The 13125-nt window shown below is 38.2% G+C and overlaps 1 protein-coding gene across 1 annotated transcript; it reads right to left on the bottom strand.

Annotated features, from left to right (window-relative positions):
• Positions 1-297: 297 nt before the first annotated feature.
• get4 (guided entry of tail-anchored proteins factor 4) lies at positions 298-8085 on the bottom strand. Its single transcript, XM_008303029.1, has 9 exons — positions 7919-8085; positions 6775-6853; positions 6253-6334; positions 5334-5483; positions 4715-4853; positions 4131-4271; positions 3953-4028; positions 3644-3716; positions 298-2925 (listed from the first exon to the last, which is right to left on the bottom strand). Exons 1-9 carry the CDS (start codon positions 8056-8058, stop codon positions 2834-2836), a joined length of 972 nt encoding a protein of 323 aa, XP_008301251.1. The 5' UTR covers positions 8059-8085; the 3' UTR covers positions 298-2833.
• Positions 8086-13125: the final 5040 nt, after the last annotated feature.

Raw genomic sequence — 13125 nt, 5'->3', positions numbered from 1 at the left:
TTTATCAGTGTTCAAGAATGTTTCCTCCCACAGCCTCTTCTTCTCAACTCAAAACCACAAGAGATTCAAACTGACTTTCCCAGCAACCTAAAACAGAGCTGGGAAGGCCAGAAAAGAGTCTCCACACACCTTCCTCTGAAAGCCCAGTTACTTTAACACAAGTACCCCCTCTGTCTCATTGATATCAGTTGTATTGTTTTGCTTACAGTATCTACAGTCCGTTTTTTACTTGTGTCTCAGATATCAGTTTGAAATACACTACATGATGCAATAAACAAAAAAATGGAGAGGAAGCCGTTTGACATTCTCAAACTCTTCTCAGTTGTAGTTTATTTACTGAATTAGTGAACTGTTGAAAAGGCAAACACTCCGCTTTAGTTCTCAAAGGACAAAAATCATCAAAAACAAACAGCTGTGATGATGTTCACTGACACAGTAGGCCTTTGGTCACACACATTATCCAGGTAATTACAGGGCAATTCTGACTTAAGCGGCTTTCAGGTTAACAAAAAAATAAATAAAAATCGAGTTTCATTCCTTCCTCCTTTTACATGTTTCTGTTCCAGCTTCACATAAAAGGACACTGTAACATTTAACACTGAATAAAAAAAAAATAAAGCGCAATCATGAGTACCAGAACACATCCTCTGATGTCGTCCTCCAAACTGACCTCTTCAGAAAATGTGTTTTGTTGCTAAGGAACCTAAAAGCCATTTAGGCCTGAATTTCCCTTCAGATGGTCGACCTCAGTGGTGCAACAGAGAAGCCTGCGTGATGAGCCGGGCACCAGAGAGAAACCTTTCACAATATTTTGTCTAAGTTGAGTCATTTAAACAGTGTTTGCAGGTTTTTACACTAGACTTTTAGATTATCTTTTTTTTTTCCCCCCAATTTTTAGTTAGTGCTGCGGTTAACTCTTTGCCACATCACTGGTCTCTTTCCTACATCGTCAACACCAACATTAGACAGATGCTACCACAGCAGAGCATTTACACGGACAAACCAGCACTACGCTATCTGTCCCGCTGTAGCCATGTGACATTGCGTCAGCCAGTCCTGTATGGAACACCAAAAGGGCCAACATTAAACACATGAAATATAAGAAATCATTAATCAAATGTGAAACAGTGAAAGAACCAAAAACCTGTTCCATTACTCAATTTATTTATAACAGCTAATTATCAACAGCAATCTTGTTTTTCTTCTTAGAGTTCACTTTATTGAATATACAAGTTCCCAAAATTTCGTTAAAGCTACTGTTTTGAATCATTTTACAATGTATTGGTTCATATTTGTTTCACTCTGTTCATTCTATTTCTTGTTTTGTGATGGTTTTATTAATATTGGCCATTTGGGACTTCCATCGCCCAGCCTAGATAATTACAAAAAAGTACATAAACATTAATCTGGATTGGAAGACCACTGGATATTCCTAGTTTTCTGGTATTTAATGAAAATTTGGACACTGCAGGGGAACTGAAATGCTTTTAAGATAATATGAATCATCGCTGGGGCTTTAAAAGGAACTGCAGATTGACAAGAGCTGGACTGATCGAATGTCACTACAAGGACAAAAAACGTTGAGGACAGATTGATGTGAGCAAAGAAAAGAAAGCTGTGTTCTCTGACGGCCAATGGATTTAACACTGATAAACAGCAGCGACTGAATGAACTTGAGCTTCTTGGTGTGCACTGGCTGAGCTCGTTTTTTTATTATTGATCGTCTCCAAGAGGAATTGTCTGACGGAAATAAAGGAGTCGGGTAAGCAGCAAATTTCAATATTAGCAATTTACAGCATGCAACACAGTTTCCCAATATCTAATTCTGCTTCTTTCATAAGTGCTTCGAGTAAGTCATTGCCAGAATTTCTTAAAACTAACAAAAATCCAACCTGGATTTTTTTTTCCTGACAGACAATTCCGCATGAAGATGTAAAGGAGCTTAGCAGCAGTTGAACAAGTGCACAAAAAAAAGTTTGGCTGCTACAATGGAGCTATTTGTATACAGACGGCTGTATGTTCGCAGTAATCTGAACAAAAGAAAAAGACACTACAATCTACACTACAAAAGAAATTGTTTGTTTGGTTGATATTCAAGGTGCAACATGACCTCTGACAATAGCGTACACAGAGCTGTGATGTCTTTTTATGTCCATTAAACTAGAGATGCAATGCTGAAACGTAGCCTTGGCTAAAAGTACAATTTAATTTACTACCGAAAGAAGAGACTTGTAACGGAATAAGTCATTGAAAAAACTGCAGCAGCACCAAGGCTCTGATCGAGCTGTGTGGCTGCATAACAAAACAAAACATGTAGAGAATTGTAGTGAGCTGACTAAACCCTCTTAAAATGATGTAAACAACATTATGAAGAGGGGTTACACTTGTGAGGCTGTCTCCCCCAGTTGGAGGACTCCAACCACGCCCATCTCCTGGGAGCAGGTTGTCACGGGCAGAGGACAGTTCGTTATCTCTTGTTTAAAAAGCAAACACCCCGACACAGACAGCAAGAGTCCCAAACTAACAAAAAATGATGGTTAAAATAAAATAATATAGTCTTACAATAATTCAGCACGGGAAGAGTTTTGCAGTTTGGCGCAGTCAGTCCGGGCAGTGCTGACGGGGATGTTTTGGCGGCGTGAGACTTGTTCTGATTTTGGACTGGATGGTTGGGAGAATGGAGGGAGTTTTGTGAAACAGCACGCCTCTGAAAACACGGACCAGCGCCTCGCCTTGACCCCGTTGTGGAGGTGAAGGAGGGAGGCGGGGTTGGTCTTCCTCTTTTTTTTTTTTCGTGGTTGTTTGTTCGTTGACTTTGTCCCAGGCTGCAGGCTCAGTCTAGTTCTATTGGGCTGCTGTCCTCCTGGGCTTCTTCAGCACCGTCGTCATCCTCACCCGAACCCATCAGGCTGTTCAGCAGATTTCCTGTTGAATGCAACATGAAACAAAATAAAGTGCATATAATGGTGCGATCATTTACAATATTACATTGTACTGATATTTTCCTTTCAAAAGGGGATCAACCCTTTAAACCCCAAAATCTGTTGGCAGATATGAACATCATGTTGTCTAAAAACATGGTATAGGACCAAGTGTGTAAATATTAGCTAAATCAATTAGTATTTGGACTGGTTATTTAAAAGTTAGCAGTTTTCCATTTGAAGTTCCACTTCATGTATGTGTTCTCATTTGAGTATACTAGTAAGGGAAGGTTTGAGCTTTCTGTAGACTTATATTAGATAATTTAAAGTTATTTAATCTTTTACAGCAGGTTACACTCCAGGTTTGTGAAAGTCACAACTGCATCATTTGCATTCAGACATCCTGCACTGGATTTCATTCATTAAGATTCTTGTCATTTATTTTTAACATCTTCATTAACTGCTCATTCAAGCAGCTCTATGAATAATGTGAAGAAGGTGAGACTGAAGAGACATTTCTTGGCAGAATCCCCATTTAGGAGTCATCAATCCTGAAAAGCTGCCATTTATCTTAACAGCTGGTGAGTAGTATGTGACACTTAATAACCTTACAATTAAAGTCAGAACGTCGTAACCCAAGTAAAAATTCCTCGACTGAGTCAAAAGCCATTTCTGCAGTAATTCTTAACATCTGGTCAAACGAAAAGTCTTCGTCAACTTACCTAGGAGTCCACCGTATGATGGAGACTGTTTGGGTGGAACACCAAAGAAAAGCTGTCCTATTCTGTCGAGATACTGTTGAGCCAGTAAAATGTCAAAAGGAGGAGGGAAAAAAAGAGAGAATTAGACCCCAGAACAAAAACTGTTTACACAAAATATTCCACCATAATATAAATAAGACAATATTTTCAATAATACATATTTTTCATGATCATAGCTCAAATTTTAGAGTCAAAGTTTAGAGTCAGAGTATGCACAGCAAACATGGTACACACTGTGCTGTGAGTATCAAGCAGAATCAGAACACTCACCTCATTATACATGGGATCCCTCTTCAGAGAAGGCTGATACTGCTCACATAACACTGTGAAAACTGTTAATTTACCCCTGAGGAAAAAAAAACAAAAAACGGAAAAGCTTTAAATACTGCAAGACATTATGCTAGAGGCAGTCGGGTTTTTAAGAGTTAAATGCAATGTTTTTGCTCACCCATCCACTGCCAGCAGCAGAAACCAGATAAAGTTTAGTAGAGGCTGGACAAAGGGAGGGCCCTTCTCTATGGACGGGTGTTTCTCTGTGTACGTGCTGAACACCACGGAAGCGCTGTTTTTGTTCTTTAAGCAGAGGAACCTGGAGGGTTTGTGAGATGAGAGAAGGAGAGGACAGAAATAGAGAAGGGACAGAGAATAAAGACATACAGAGAAGAAGTGAAAGAAAACAGAGTAAGTGTGACAGAACAGAATCACACAGAGCTCAAAGACTCTTAAAAGAAACGGCTGAGAGATAGAAAATGGATATGACTGCAGGCTGATATGCTCAAGAGGGATGCATCAATACCACATTCTCTCCCTTGCATACCGTCTCTGAATACTACAAGTTAACAGAATTCTTGGATTACATGCACTGAGACGCAATCTGCACAAATTTCCAGGTTGAAGGTCAGATATTTCCAGGTTGGGCATCATTCTTCTCATTCTTAACTAAACAGTAGGGCTGATTCTTAAATTTTACTGTGTTTTGATATCATCTGTTAATATCAGTGTTTTAAAGTGTGGGAGTGACAGTTCACTTACTGTAGGACGGCCTGCGCCACAAACATGTCGACCTCACTGCGGAAGCCTCGCGACGCTGAATATTCCACCAGCATCTGCGCACAGCCCTCCCCATCAGATGAATGCAGGAAGTGATAGCGAGACTCACTGTAGTTTTGCTCTGAACAGACAAAATGTTGACGTTTTTAATGTTAGGATTTTAAGACTCACGCTGGTACAAGAAAGCACGCACATCAAAAACAATGTAAACAGCAACACACACCAGCTAGGGTGTCACTTGACACCTTTCGCGCACTCAGGACATGCCACAGAGACATAATTAACCAAGGACTGACTGTGGACAAGGAACTGGCAGCAATAGGGAGCAAATGTGATAACAAATTATGCTTTTTTTGGAACACTGACACATTTCATGACTGGGTAATAAAACTAGCAAATTTTGTTCCTTTGGGTTTTTTTTCTGAAAGTGTGTAATTTTGAAAAACACAGAAAGAAAATTTTGATTTCACCGTGTTACGTGATGCTGAGAAAACACACAATATTCATAAGAAAGAACAAAATATTGAGAATTTTCTATTGTGCGTGCTGATTATTTACATTAATTGTTACAAAGCACCACAAGAAATGATTAACTGATTACCTTTCCACAAGGTGACGGCCAGCAGCTGGTGTAGTTTTGGGTGGCCCAACTTGCCAGACCCTCCTGTGGACCACTTCAAGGCTCTAGACACAAATGCTACCCTCTCTGGAGAGTTCTGGTCCATCTGACTGAACAGCTTAGCAAGGCTTTCTGCTCCACAAACACACACAACCAAAACCACAACATCAGAGAAGGTATCCTGAAAGCTGAAATGTCCTACGACTGTTCTTCTGGAGGGCAGGTTTCTTTGAAAGTCACTATGATTTACTTGCTACAGCGTTTGTCAGTGGTTATTCAAATCAAATATCACACACATGAAGCAGATTAATGTCAAGGCCAATCAACAGTAGATCTGTAACAACTATTCATTATATAAAACACAATGCAGAAGCCACCAATATTTATCTATGCCACTAATGTCTCATTGCAATAAAACAATCCATCTTGCTGATCAGGACATAAATAATGCATTTTAGCTATTTTTTTTGTTTGTTTTTGTTTTCATTTTTTACATTCTAAGACATAATGTTCTTCTCTGTGTAAAGCAGTACTCATTTCAATAAAAATGTACTGGTATGTACTGTACTCACTGATGCAACAAATCTTTGAGTAAAAGTGGAGTCCACTTTAAAAGTTGGCATTTAAGAGCTCCAGTTTTGTAGATACACTTTATGTAAATGTTGCTGTATAGCACATCTTTGCTGTACATTGAGGGCAGTACCAAACAATAAAATCCCATCGCATCCAATATCAACACAACTTTCTGAATTGCACCATAATGAGACAACGTATCCAAAAAGCACAACATACTGTATACATCATCAGTCAAACTGAAAACGTACGAACGCAGCTTAGTAGAGGATGTCTGGTAGATGACCTGGATTCTTTGAAAAGGGAACTTTAAAAGTTTGCCACCCACCTAATATGTCATCTTCCACTTTTGTCTCAGATTTCTCCAAAACCTCCAGCACCAGCATGGACAGATCTGCTGCACTGTTTTGCTGTAAAGCAAAAGACAATCAACTTTATTTTCTAACTCTATACTGCCACAAAAAGTTGTGAGAAAGGCCTAATGAATGCAGTAAACATGAATTTATCATCTAACTGATACAGAACTGTGTGCACTCTCAGGCTGGAAAGTGTAAGTCTCTGCATGCACACAAGAATATTTATTTACATGTATGGAAACCTGATGATTAATAGTAACCCATATGTGCAACCACCATCAAACCCCAGTTTATATGCTGTTTGCTTAGTATATGTTATCATCAGCCCTCTACACTTAGATTAATCACAATCAAAAGTTTCCAATCATGCAGGCAGAGCTTCACTGTTATTCTTTTATTATATTTACACAACTTGGGCTATTAAATACAGTCAAATTGAACTACTTTTCAACATGATATTGCTTTTGAGAAAAAAAAACTGGAGCAGCATATACCTGGTTATAGCTGAAGAAGAGCAGAGCACCATTGTACATCAGCTCCCTGGCCTCAGCATGTTTTGCCTGTGACATGTACCTATAGAAAAACAGGCATATCAGCACGACACATGAGATGATACTATCAGCTTATCAAGACTCGCACACATTTGCTGGCCTCACTCATTTGCATCAGCTGAGATACAAAACAAACTACGAATGTGAATATGACATTAGGTATATTAACTTTCTTGCACACCACAGGTCAGCTATAGTAACTTTAGACTGGCTGTCTTGCATTTTCAGGAGTTAAAATAACAATTATTAGTGTCAGTACTGAGGAAGATCAGGCCAAAGAAGTAGGAGAGTACCCAATTAACTCTGTGATAAGCTTTAATTAGATTTGAACAACACAGTTAAACTGTGCTAGAGGCAAATGGTCACGAATATGACAGCAAAACTAATCTTTTCATGACCATAAATAGCAATCAGGTTTTAAATGATGTGGCAACACTCAGTTATGATTGTACACCCTTTAATGTGTAACCGCTCCTTAAATAAATAAGAGACAGAAAGGAACAACTTTTACTAGGCTTATCCAAGATGCTGAAAATTTGGCAATGTCAGTGTAAGCAGCTCTAAATCAAGACACAATATTTATACTAATCAAACCCATGTCGAGCAACCATACCCCAGACTGCGGCGGAGCAGAATGAGGCTACCTGGCTAAATGCTAACACAGCTGGACTGACTCAACTAACACGTTTCGGCAGCGACAGACGTTAACAAAACACTTATCCGTTCCATTCGTGTGATTTGCCGATTACCAATCTTTTTCAATAATGTACAAAAAAAGACTGTCTAACTGTCTCGTATTGGTAATCTTGCTAACTCGAATTCGGCTATCATTAGCTTGCTGGTAGTGGTGATGCTAAACAGCTAACTAGCTGTAGTAAGTTAGCCGTCCCGTTTTGGAAGATTGAAACGACGTCTGTCCAAACAAACACACGGACCGACAGGAGTGGGCGGGTCCACAGTGAAATCCAACCAATCAGACACAGGCAGGTGTAGCAGCAAGGTTGACATCAGAATGATCTGGAACAGACAGGCCTCGACGCCGAATGACAATTACAACCAAAGCTAGCAGCCTAACACGGAGTCTTACCTAAAAAATAAAGTCCTGTACATCTGGTGTGCTTCATAGTAGTCCCCCTTTTCTACACTGGCTCGCAGTTTTCCTTCCACCCTCTGTACGCCTCCACGGTTCCTGGCACTGGAGCACCTCAGAGACTCCTGCTCCGACATCGTCGTTCCTCCACAACGGTAGCAGCACTCTGTGCGACTGTTGACACAGCGAACCCGGAAAGCTTTAAGCGCTACAGACCCTCGTGGGTCGCCGTAGCCGGTGTGTTGTGGCGATTTGGTTGGAGACTGTGGGAACATGGACGGATTCCTGAAACCTTGTGACCAGCAAAGCACCTTGAAGGCAGCATGGTCGGGATAAAATTGAGATTAGATAGAATATAACTAAACGGTGAAAGTGGCGGTCATGGCCACTGCCTGAGTAGTTTCTCTCTTTGGGGAAGTATTGTTATTTATTGTGGTGGAAATAGTTGGTAAAATAGTGTTCAATATGCAAGTTTATGTCCTCAAAGATATCACTTAGGAGCTTTATTAAAAAAATAACACATGTACTTGCAGTGTGTCGGAAATAGTGCCTCTCTAGAGAAACAGAAAATATGAAATAAAAATCACACAGCCCAAATTGTAATTTTATTTATTTATTTGTTCTGTTTTAAATATATTTACGTGGATGCATAATTTTGTATGGGCATATATATATAGGTAGTTAACATTTGTACAATATATAATATTGCAGGGTTTTAACCTTAATATTTAAATTTGTTGGGAAAATTTGCACAGTATATAATACTGTAGGGCTTTAACAATTACATTAAACTTAGTAAGGTAAATTTGTGTAACTAAAGTATTGTAGAGCCTTATATTATTTAAATTAGATCTGTGTGATATTGTAGGGTGTTAACTTTAATATCTATATTTTTTTCAATGCATTTGTATAATATATTGTAGGGCCTTAACCTTAATAGTTTAGGGACTCAGATAAATTTGTATAATAAAAAAATGCTATAAGGTTTTCAGACTAATATTTAAATAAGTGAAGGAACTTTGTATAAAACATAGTACTGTAAGGACTTTACCTTTAAATTAATGAGGTAAATTTGTGTCGTATGTAATATTTTAGGTCCTAATATTAATATTGAAATTAGTTAGGTCAATTTTTATGTTATGTGGTATTGTTGGGCTTTCACCTTAATATTGAAATTACCAAAGCTAATTTATGTTATTCAGTTGACGCCACAAGTTTACATACACTGTATAAAAAGACATATAACCATTATTTTTTTTCTCACCGTCTGACAATAAATCAGACAAAAATGTTCCTGTTTTAGGTCAGTTAGGATTACCAAAATGATTTCTTTTTTCTAAATACCAGAAGAATGAGAGAATTTTTAGAGAATATTTTATTACTTTCTTCAAAGTCAAAAGTTTACATACATTGCCTTTGTACTTGGCAGCATTGCCTTTAAACTGTATGACTTGGGTCAAATGTTTTGGGTTTCCTTCCACAAGCTTCTCACAATAGTTTGCTGGAATTCTTCCCATTCCTCCTGACAGAACTGGTGTAACTGAGTCAGCTTTGTTGGCCACCTTGCTCCACGCGCCTTTTCAGCTCTGCCCACAAATGTTCTCCAGGATTGAGATCAGGGCTTTGTGATGGCCACTCCAAAACATTGACTTTGTTGTCCGTAAACCACTTTGTAACTAATTTGGTGGTATGCTTAGGGTCATTGTCCATCTGAAAACCCATTTGTACCAAGCTGTAACTTCCTGGCTGATGTCATGAGATGTTGCTTCAATATTTTCACATAATGTTCTTTCCTCATGATGCCATTTATTTTGTGAAGTGCACCAGTCCCTCCTGCAGCAAAACACCCCCACAACATGATGCTGCCACTCCCGTGCTTCACAGTTGGGATGGTGTTCTCAGACTTGCAAGCTTCCTCCTTTTTCCTCCAAATGTAACGATGGTCACTATGGCCAAACAGTTCAATTTTAGTTTTATCAGACCACAGGATATGTCTCCAGAAATGAAGGTTTTTGTCCCTGTGTGCATTTGCAAACTGTAATCTGGCTTTTTTTATGTTGCTTTTGGAGTAATGTCTTCTTCCTCTTTGAGCATCCTTTCAGACCATGTCGGTGCAGGACTCGTTTCACTGTGGATAATGACACTCTCTGACCAGCTTCAGCAGCATCTTCACAAGGTCTTTTGCTTTTATTCTGGGGTTTATACGCACATTTCTCACCAAAATACTTCATCTCTGGGACACAGAACCCGTCTCCTTCCTGAGCGCTATGATGGCTGGACATTCACATGGTGTTAATACTTGCGTATAACTGTTTGAACAGATGAACCTTCAGGCATCTGGAAATTGTACCCAAGGATGAACCAGACTTGTGGAGGTCTACAATTCTCTTCCTGATATCTTAGCTTATTTCTTTAGATTTTTCCATGTTGACACAAAAGGAAGCAGTGTGTTTGAGGTGTGCCTTTAAATACATCCACAGATGTCCCTCCAGTTAACTCAGATGCTATCAATTAACCTACCAAAAGCTTCCAAAGCCATGACATCATCATCATCTGGTCTTTCCCAAATAGTTTGAAGACAAAGTAACCTTAGTGAATGTAAACTTCTGACTTTGAAGAAAGTAGCAAAACAAATCTCTCTCTCATTATTCTGACATTTAGCAAATAGAAATAATTTTGTCAATCCTAACTGACATAAAACAAGAAAAGTTTAGTCTGATTTAACGACAGATAGTGAGAAAAAAAAAAGGTTATATGACTTTGTATACAGTGTATGTACACTTCTGGTGTCAACTGTATATATTATTAGACAAATTTGTCTCTGCCACTCTCTCACTACTTCAAGGTGAAGACCCATCAACTACTGTAGACTCTTCACCATTTTCTTCTTTATTTCCTGAAGTGTGGCAGACACATTTCTCAAAGGCTGCTTTATATCATGTGTTCATCTTGTGAGAATACAAAATGTAGCCTACCTGTAAACACTTGACATAAAGGTCTGACTTGCTTTATTTTTTTCTTTTTCAACAATATAAAATACCCTCTACAACAGGGGTGTCAAACTCATTTTCACCCTGGGCCACATAAGCATTATGTTTACCCTCAAAGGGCCGGTTGTATCTGTAAGACGGTATAAATGCAACAACTCCTTAACATATTGTTAAATAATTGTCTCCGCCTTTGATTGTTATTTATCATATGTACAACTGTTGTGCATGCATTTATCTAAAAGTAAAACACATGTAGCAGGGCTCCAGACTAACTTTTCCAATGGTGCTGCCAACTTTCTTTGTTGGTTGCACCATCTAATGATTTGGTCGCCCGCCCCCTTGTTTTGGTTCAGCACTGCCACAACTATTAATGCACCATGCAGCTGATGAACAGTTGTTTTTGCATAACTTAGTTATGTTGCAGTGATTTTCAGTGATACAAGACTTAATATTTGTAAAATGTTTTAACCTGAAAATATATTTATTTTGCCACCAACCCTCCTCTGATATCAGTGTTTCTTAAGAATGGAAAGGATGTTTGTCTATAGAGTTGTCTGTAATGAAGCTGTTAACATTGGTGTATGTGAGTTGTGAAAACTAACACTGATGAAGTACTGTAGTATTATTTTTTTAATGTTAAATTATTTATCTCAACTTAGATTCTCGGTTTTTACTGGGTACTGTAGTAGTAGATAATAGTGAAAAGAGTACCAGTAGTAGTTTTAAAAGCGAAATATCAACTGATGGGCCTCGTATCTGTAGCGTGGTGGCTGATGTAAGTTATTCTAGTCCATGACAGATACAGTGCCCCAGTGCTGTGCATCGTATTTAAAATATATGTCCAGTAAAAGACAATTGCTAGAACATTTACAGGTTTAACTATTAATCCTAACAATTTCTGAATGTTTGTCTGAAGGTTTAGCTCGCTGTTTTATCTACTTGTAGCAAACAGTTCCAATTGTTAATCCATACTGTTAGTTAATCAATAGATTCAATTGTTAATGCACACTGTTGACTAACAATGTTGAACTGTCTGTTTGAATGTGTAACTAAAGGAGAAAAAGGAAGTACTATAAGTATAAGTGTTGGAAATCAGGATGCGTCACAAATCGCTGACAGTGAAACAGCTGTTGATGTTTTTGAGGGGAGCTCTAAACACCGTGTTTATTGCTCCATATTTCCGAAAATGAGACAGGTTCTGATTGCTATCAGCTGCTCTCTCCTGCTGCTACCTTTGTGTTTTGGTTGGTGACTTGAACATTATTTTAAATCATGTTTTAGAGTAGCCTCTGGTTCAGATTCTTTGCTAGGAAAGAAGCATCTATCTAACATTTTGTGTTTTTTGTCTCTCAGTATTAGCAGATATTAAAGCTGCAATTGAAAAATGTGCAGTAGGAACTCTGGTCCTTCAGGCAAAGGATGGACCCTAATAAAATGCAATTTTAACTCCGTTACATCTGGAATTCCTATCAAGTCTGCAGTTAAATACTGAGGGATTACTATAGTTAAAGATCAGACGACAAGAATCACAAAAAACCTTGATCCACTGATCCCCTCTTTGCAACAGAGATTTAATTTGTGGCTGCAGAGAGACCTGACTATGACAGGTTGAGTTCTTCTTTCCAAAACTGAAGGTCTATCTTGTTTTGTTTATGTACGCTCAGCTCTTGATGTCCCTAACAGCATTTGCACAAAAATGGATCCAATTCTTTTTTATTTATTATATGGAAGAAAAAAAATCTCATCTTAGTAGGAAGAATGTTTTGGTTAACAGACTCATTTCAGGTGGTTTTAGTGTCTTAGACTTTAATACCTTACACTCTACCTTCAAAATTAAATGGATAAAAAGATATTTAATAAATCCAAACTCAATTTGGAATTGTATTTCCACACATATATTTAACACCTTGGGTGGCCTCAACTTTTTAAGGTGTAATTACAAAATAGAAAAACTTCCTATTAAATTATCTGATTTTCATAAACAATTACTCTTATGCTGGACATTAGTTTATAAACACAATTTCTCCCCTCATAAAGACATCATATTAATCAGTATATCTGTTTCAAGCATAGGTCTCTGCTTTTGAAGAATTGGGTTGACTATGGGTTATTGTTTATCAGTTATTTAAGAAGGAGGGTCAGATGTTTGGTTATGAACATTTTGGGGGTGACTGTGCATCAGTCTGTATATAGTAAATATAAATGCTAGATACC

Source organism: Stegastes partitus, unplaced genomic scaffold, assembly GCF_000690725.1.
Source record: "Stegastes partitus isolate 25-593 unplaced genomic scaffold, Stegastes_partitus-1.0.2 Scaffold1921, whole genome shotgun sequence".
NCBI lineage: Eukaryota > Metazoa > Chordata > Actinopteri > Pomacentridae > Stegastes > Stegastes partitus.
This window is presented reverse-complemented; position numbering and strand designations above follow the sequence as displayed.

Bases quoted from the DNA above. Each gene is read 5' to 3' on its own strand.
- get4 (XM_008303029.1), bottom strand. From the start codon at position 8,058: ATGTCGGAGCAGGAGTCTCTGAGGTGCTCCAGTGCCAGGAACCGTGGA. The intron at 4,272-4,714 runs GTAAGTGAACTG...CAAACCCTCCAG, and splicing joins GTGGCGCAGGCCGTCCTACA to GTTCCTCTGCTTAAAGAACA. The intron at 4,029-4,130 runs GTGAGCAAAAAC...TTTTTTCCTCAG, and splicing joins CTGCTGCTGGCAGTGGATGG to GGGTAAATTAACAGTTTTCA.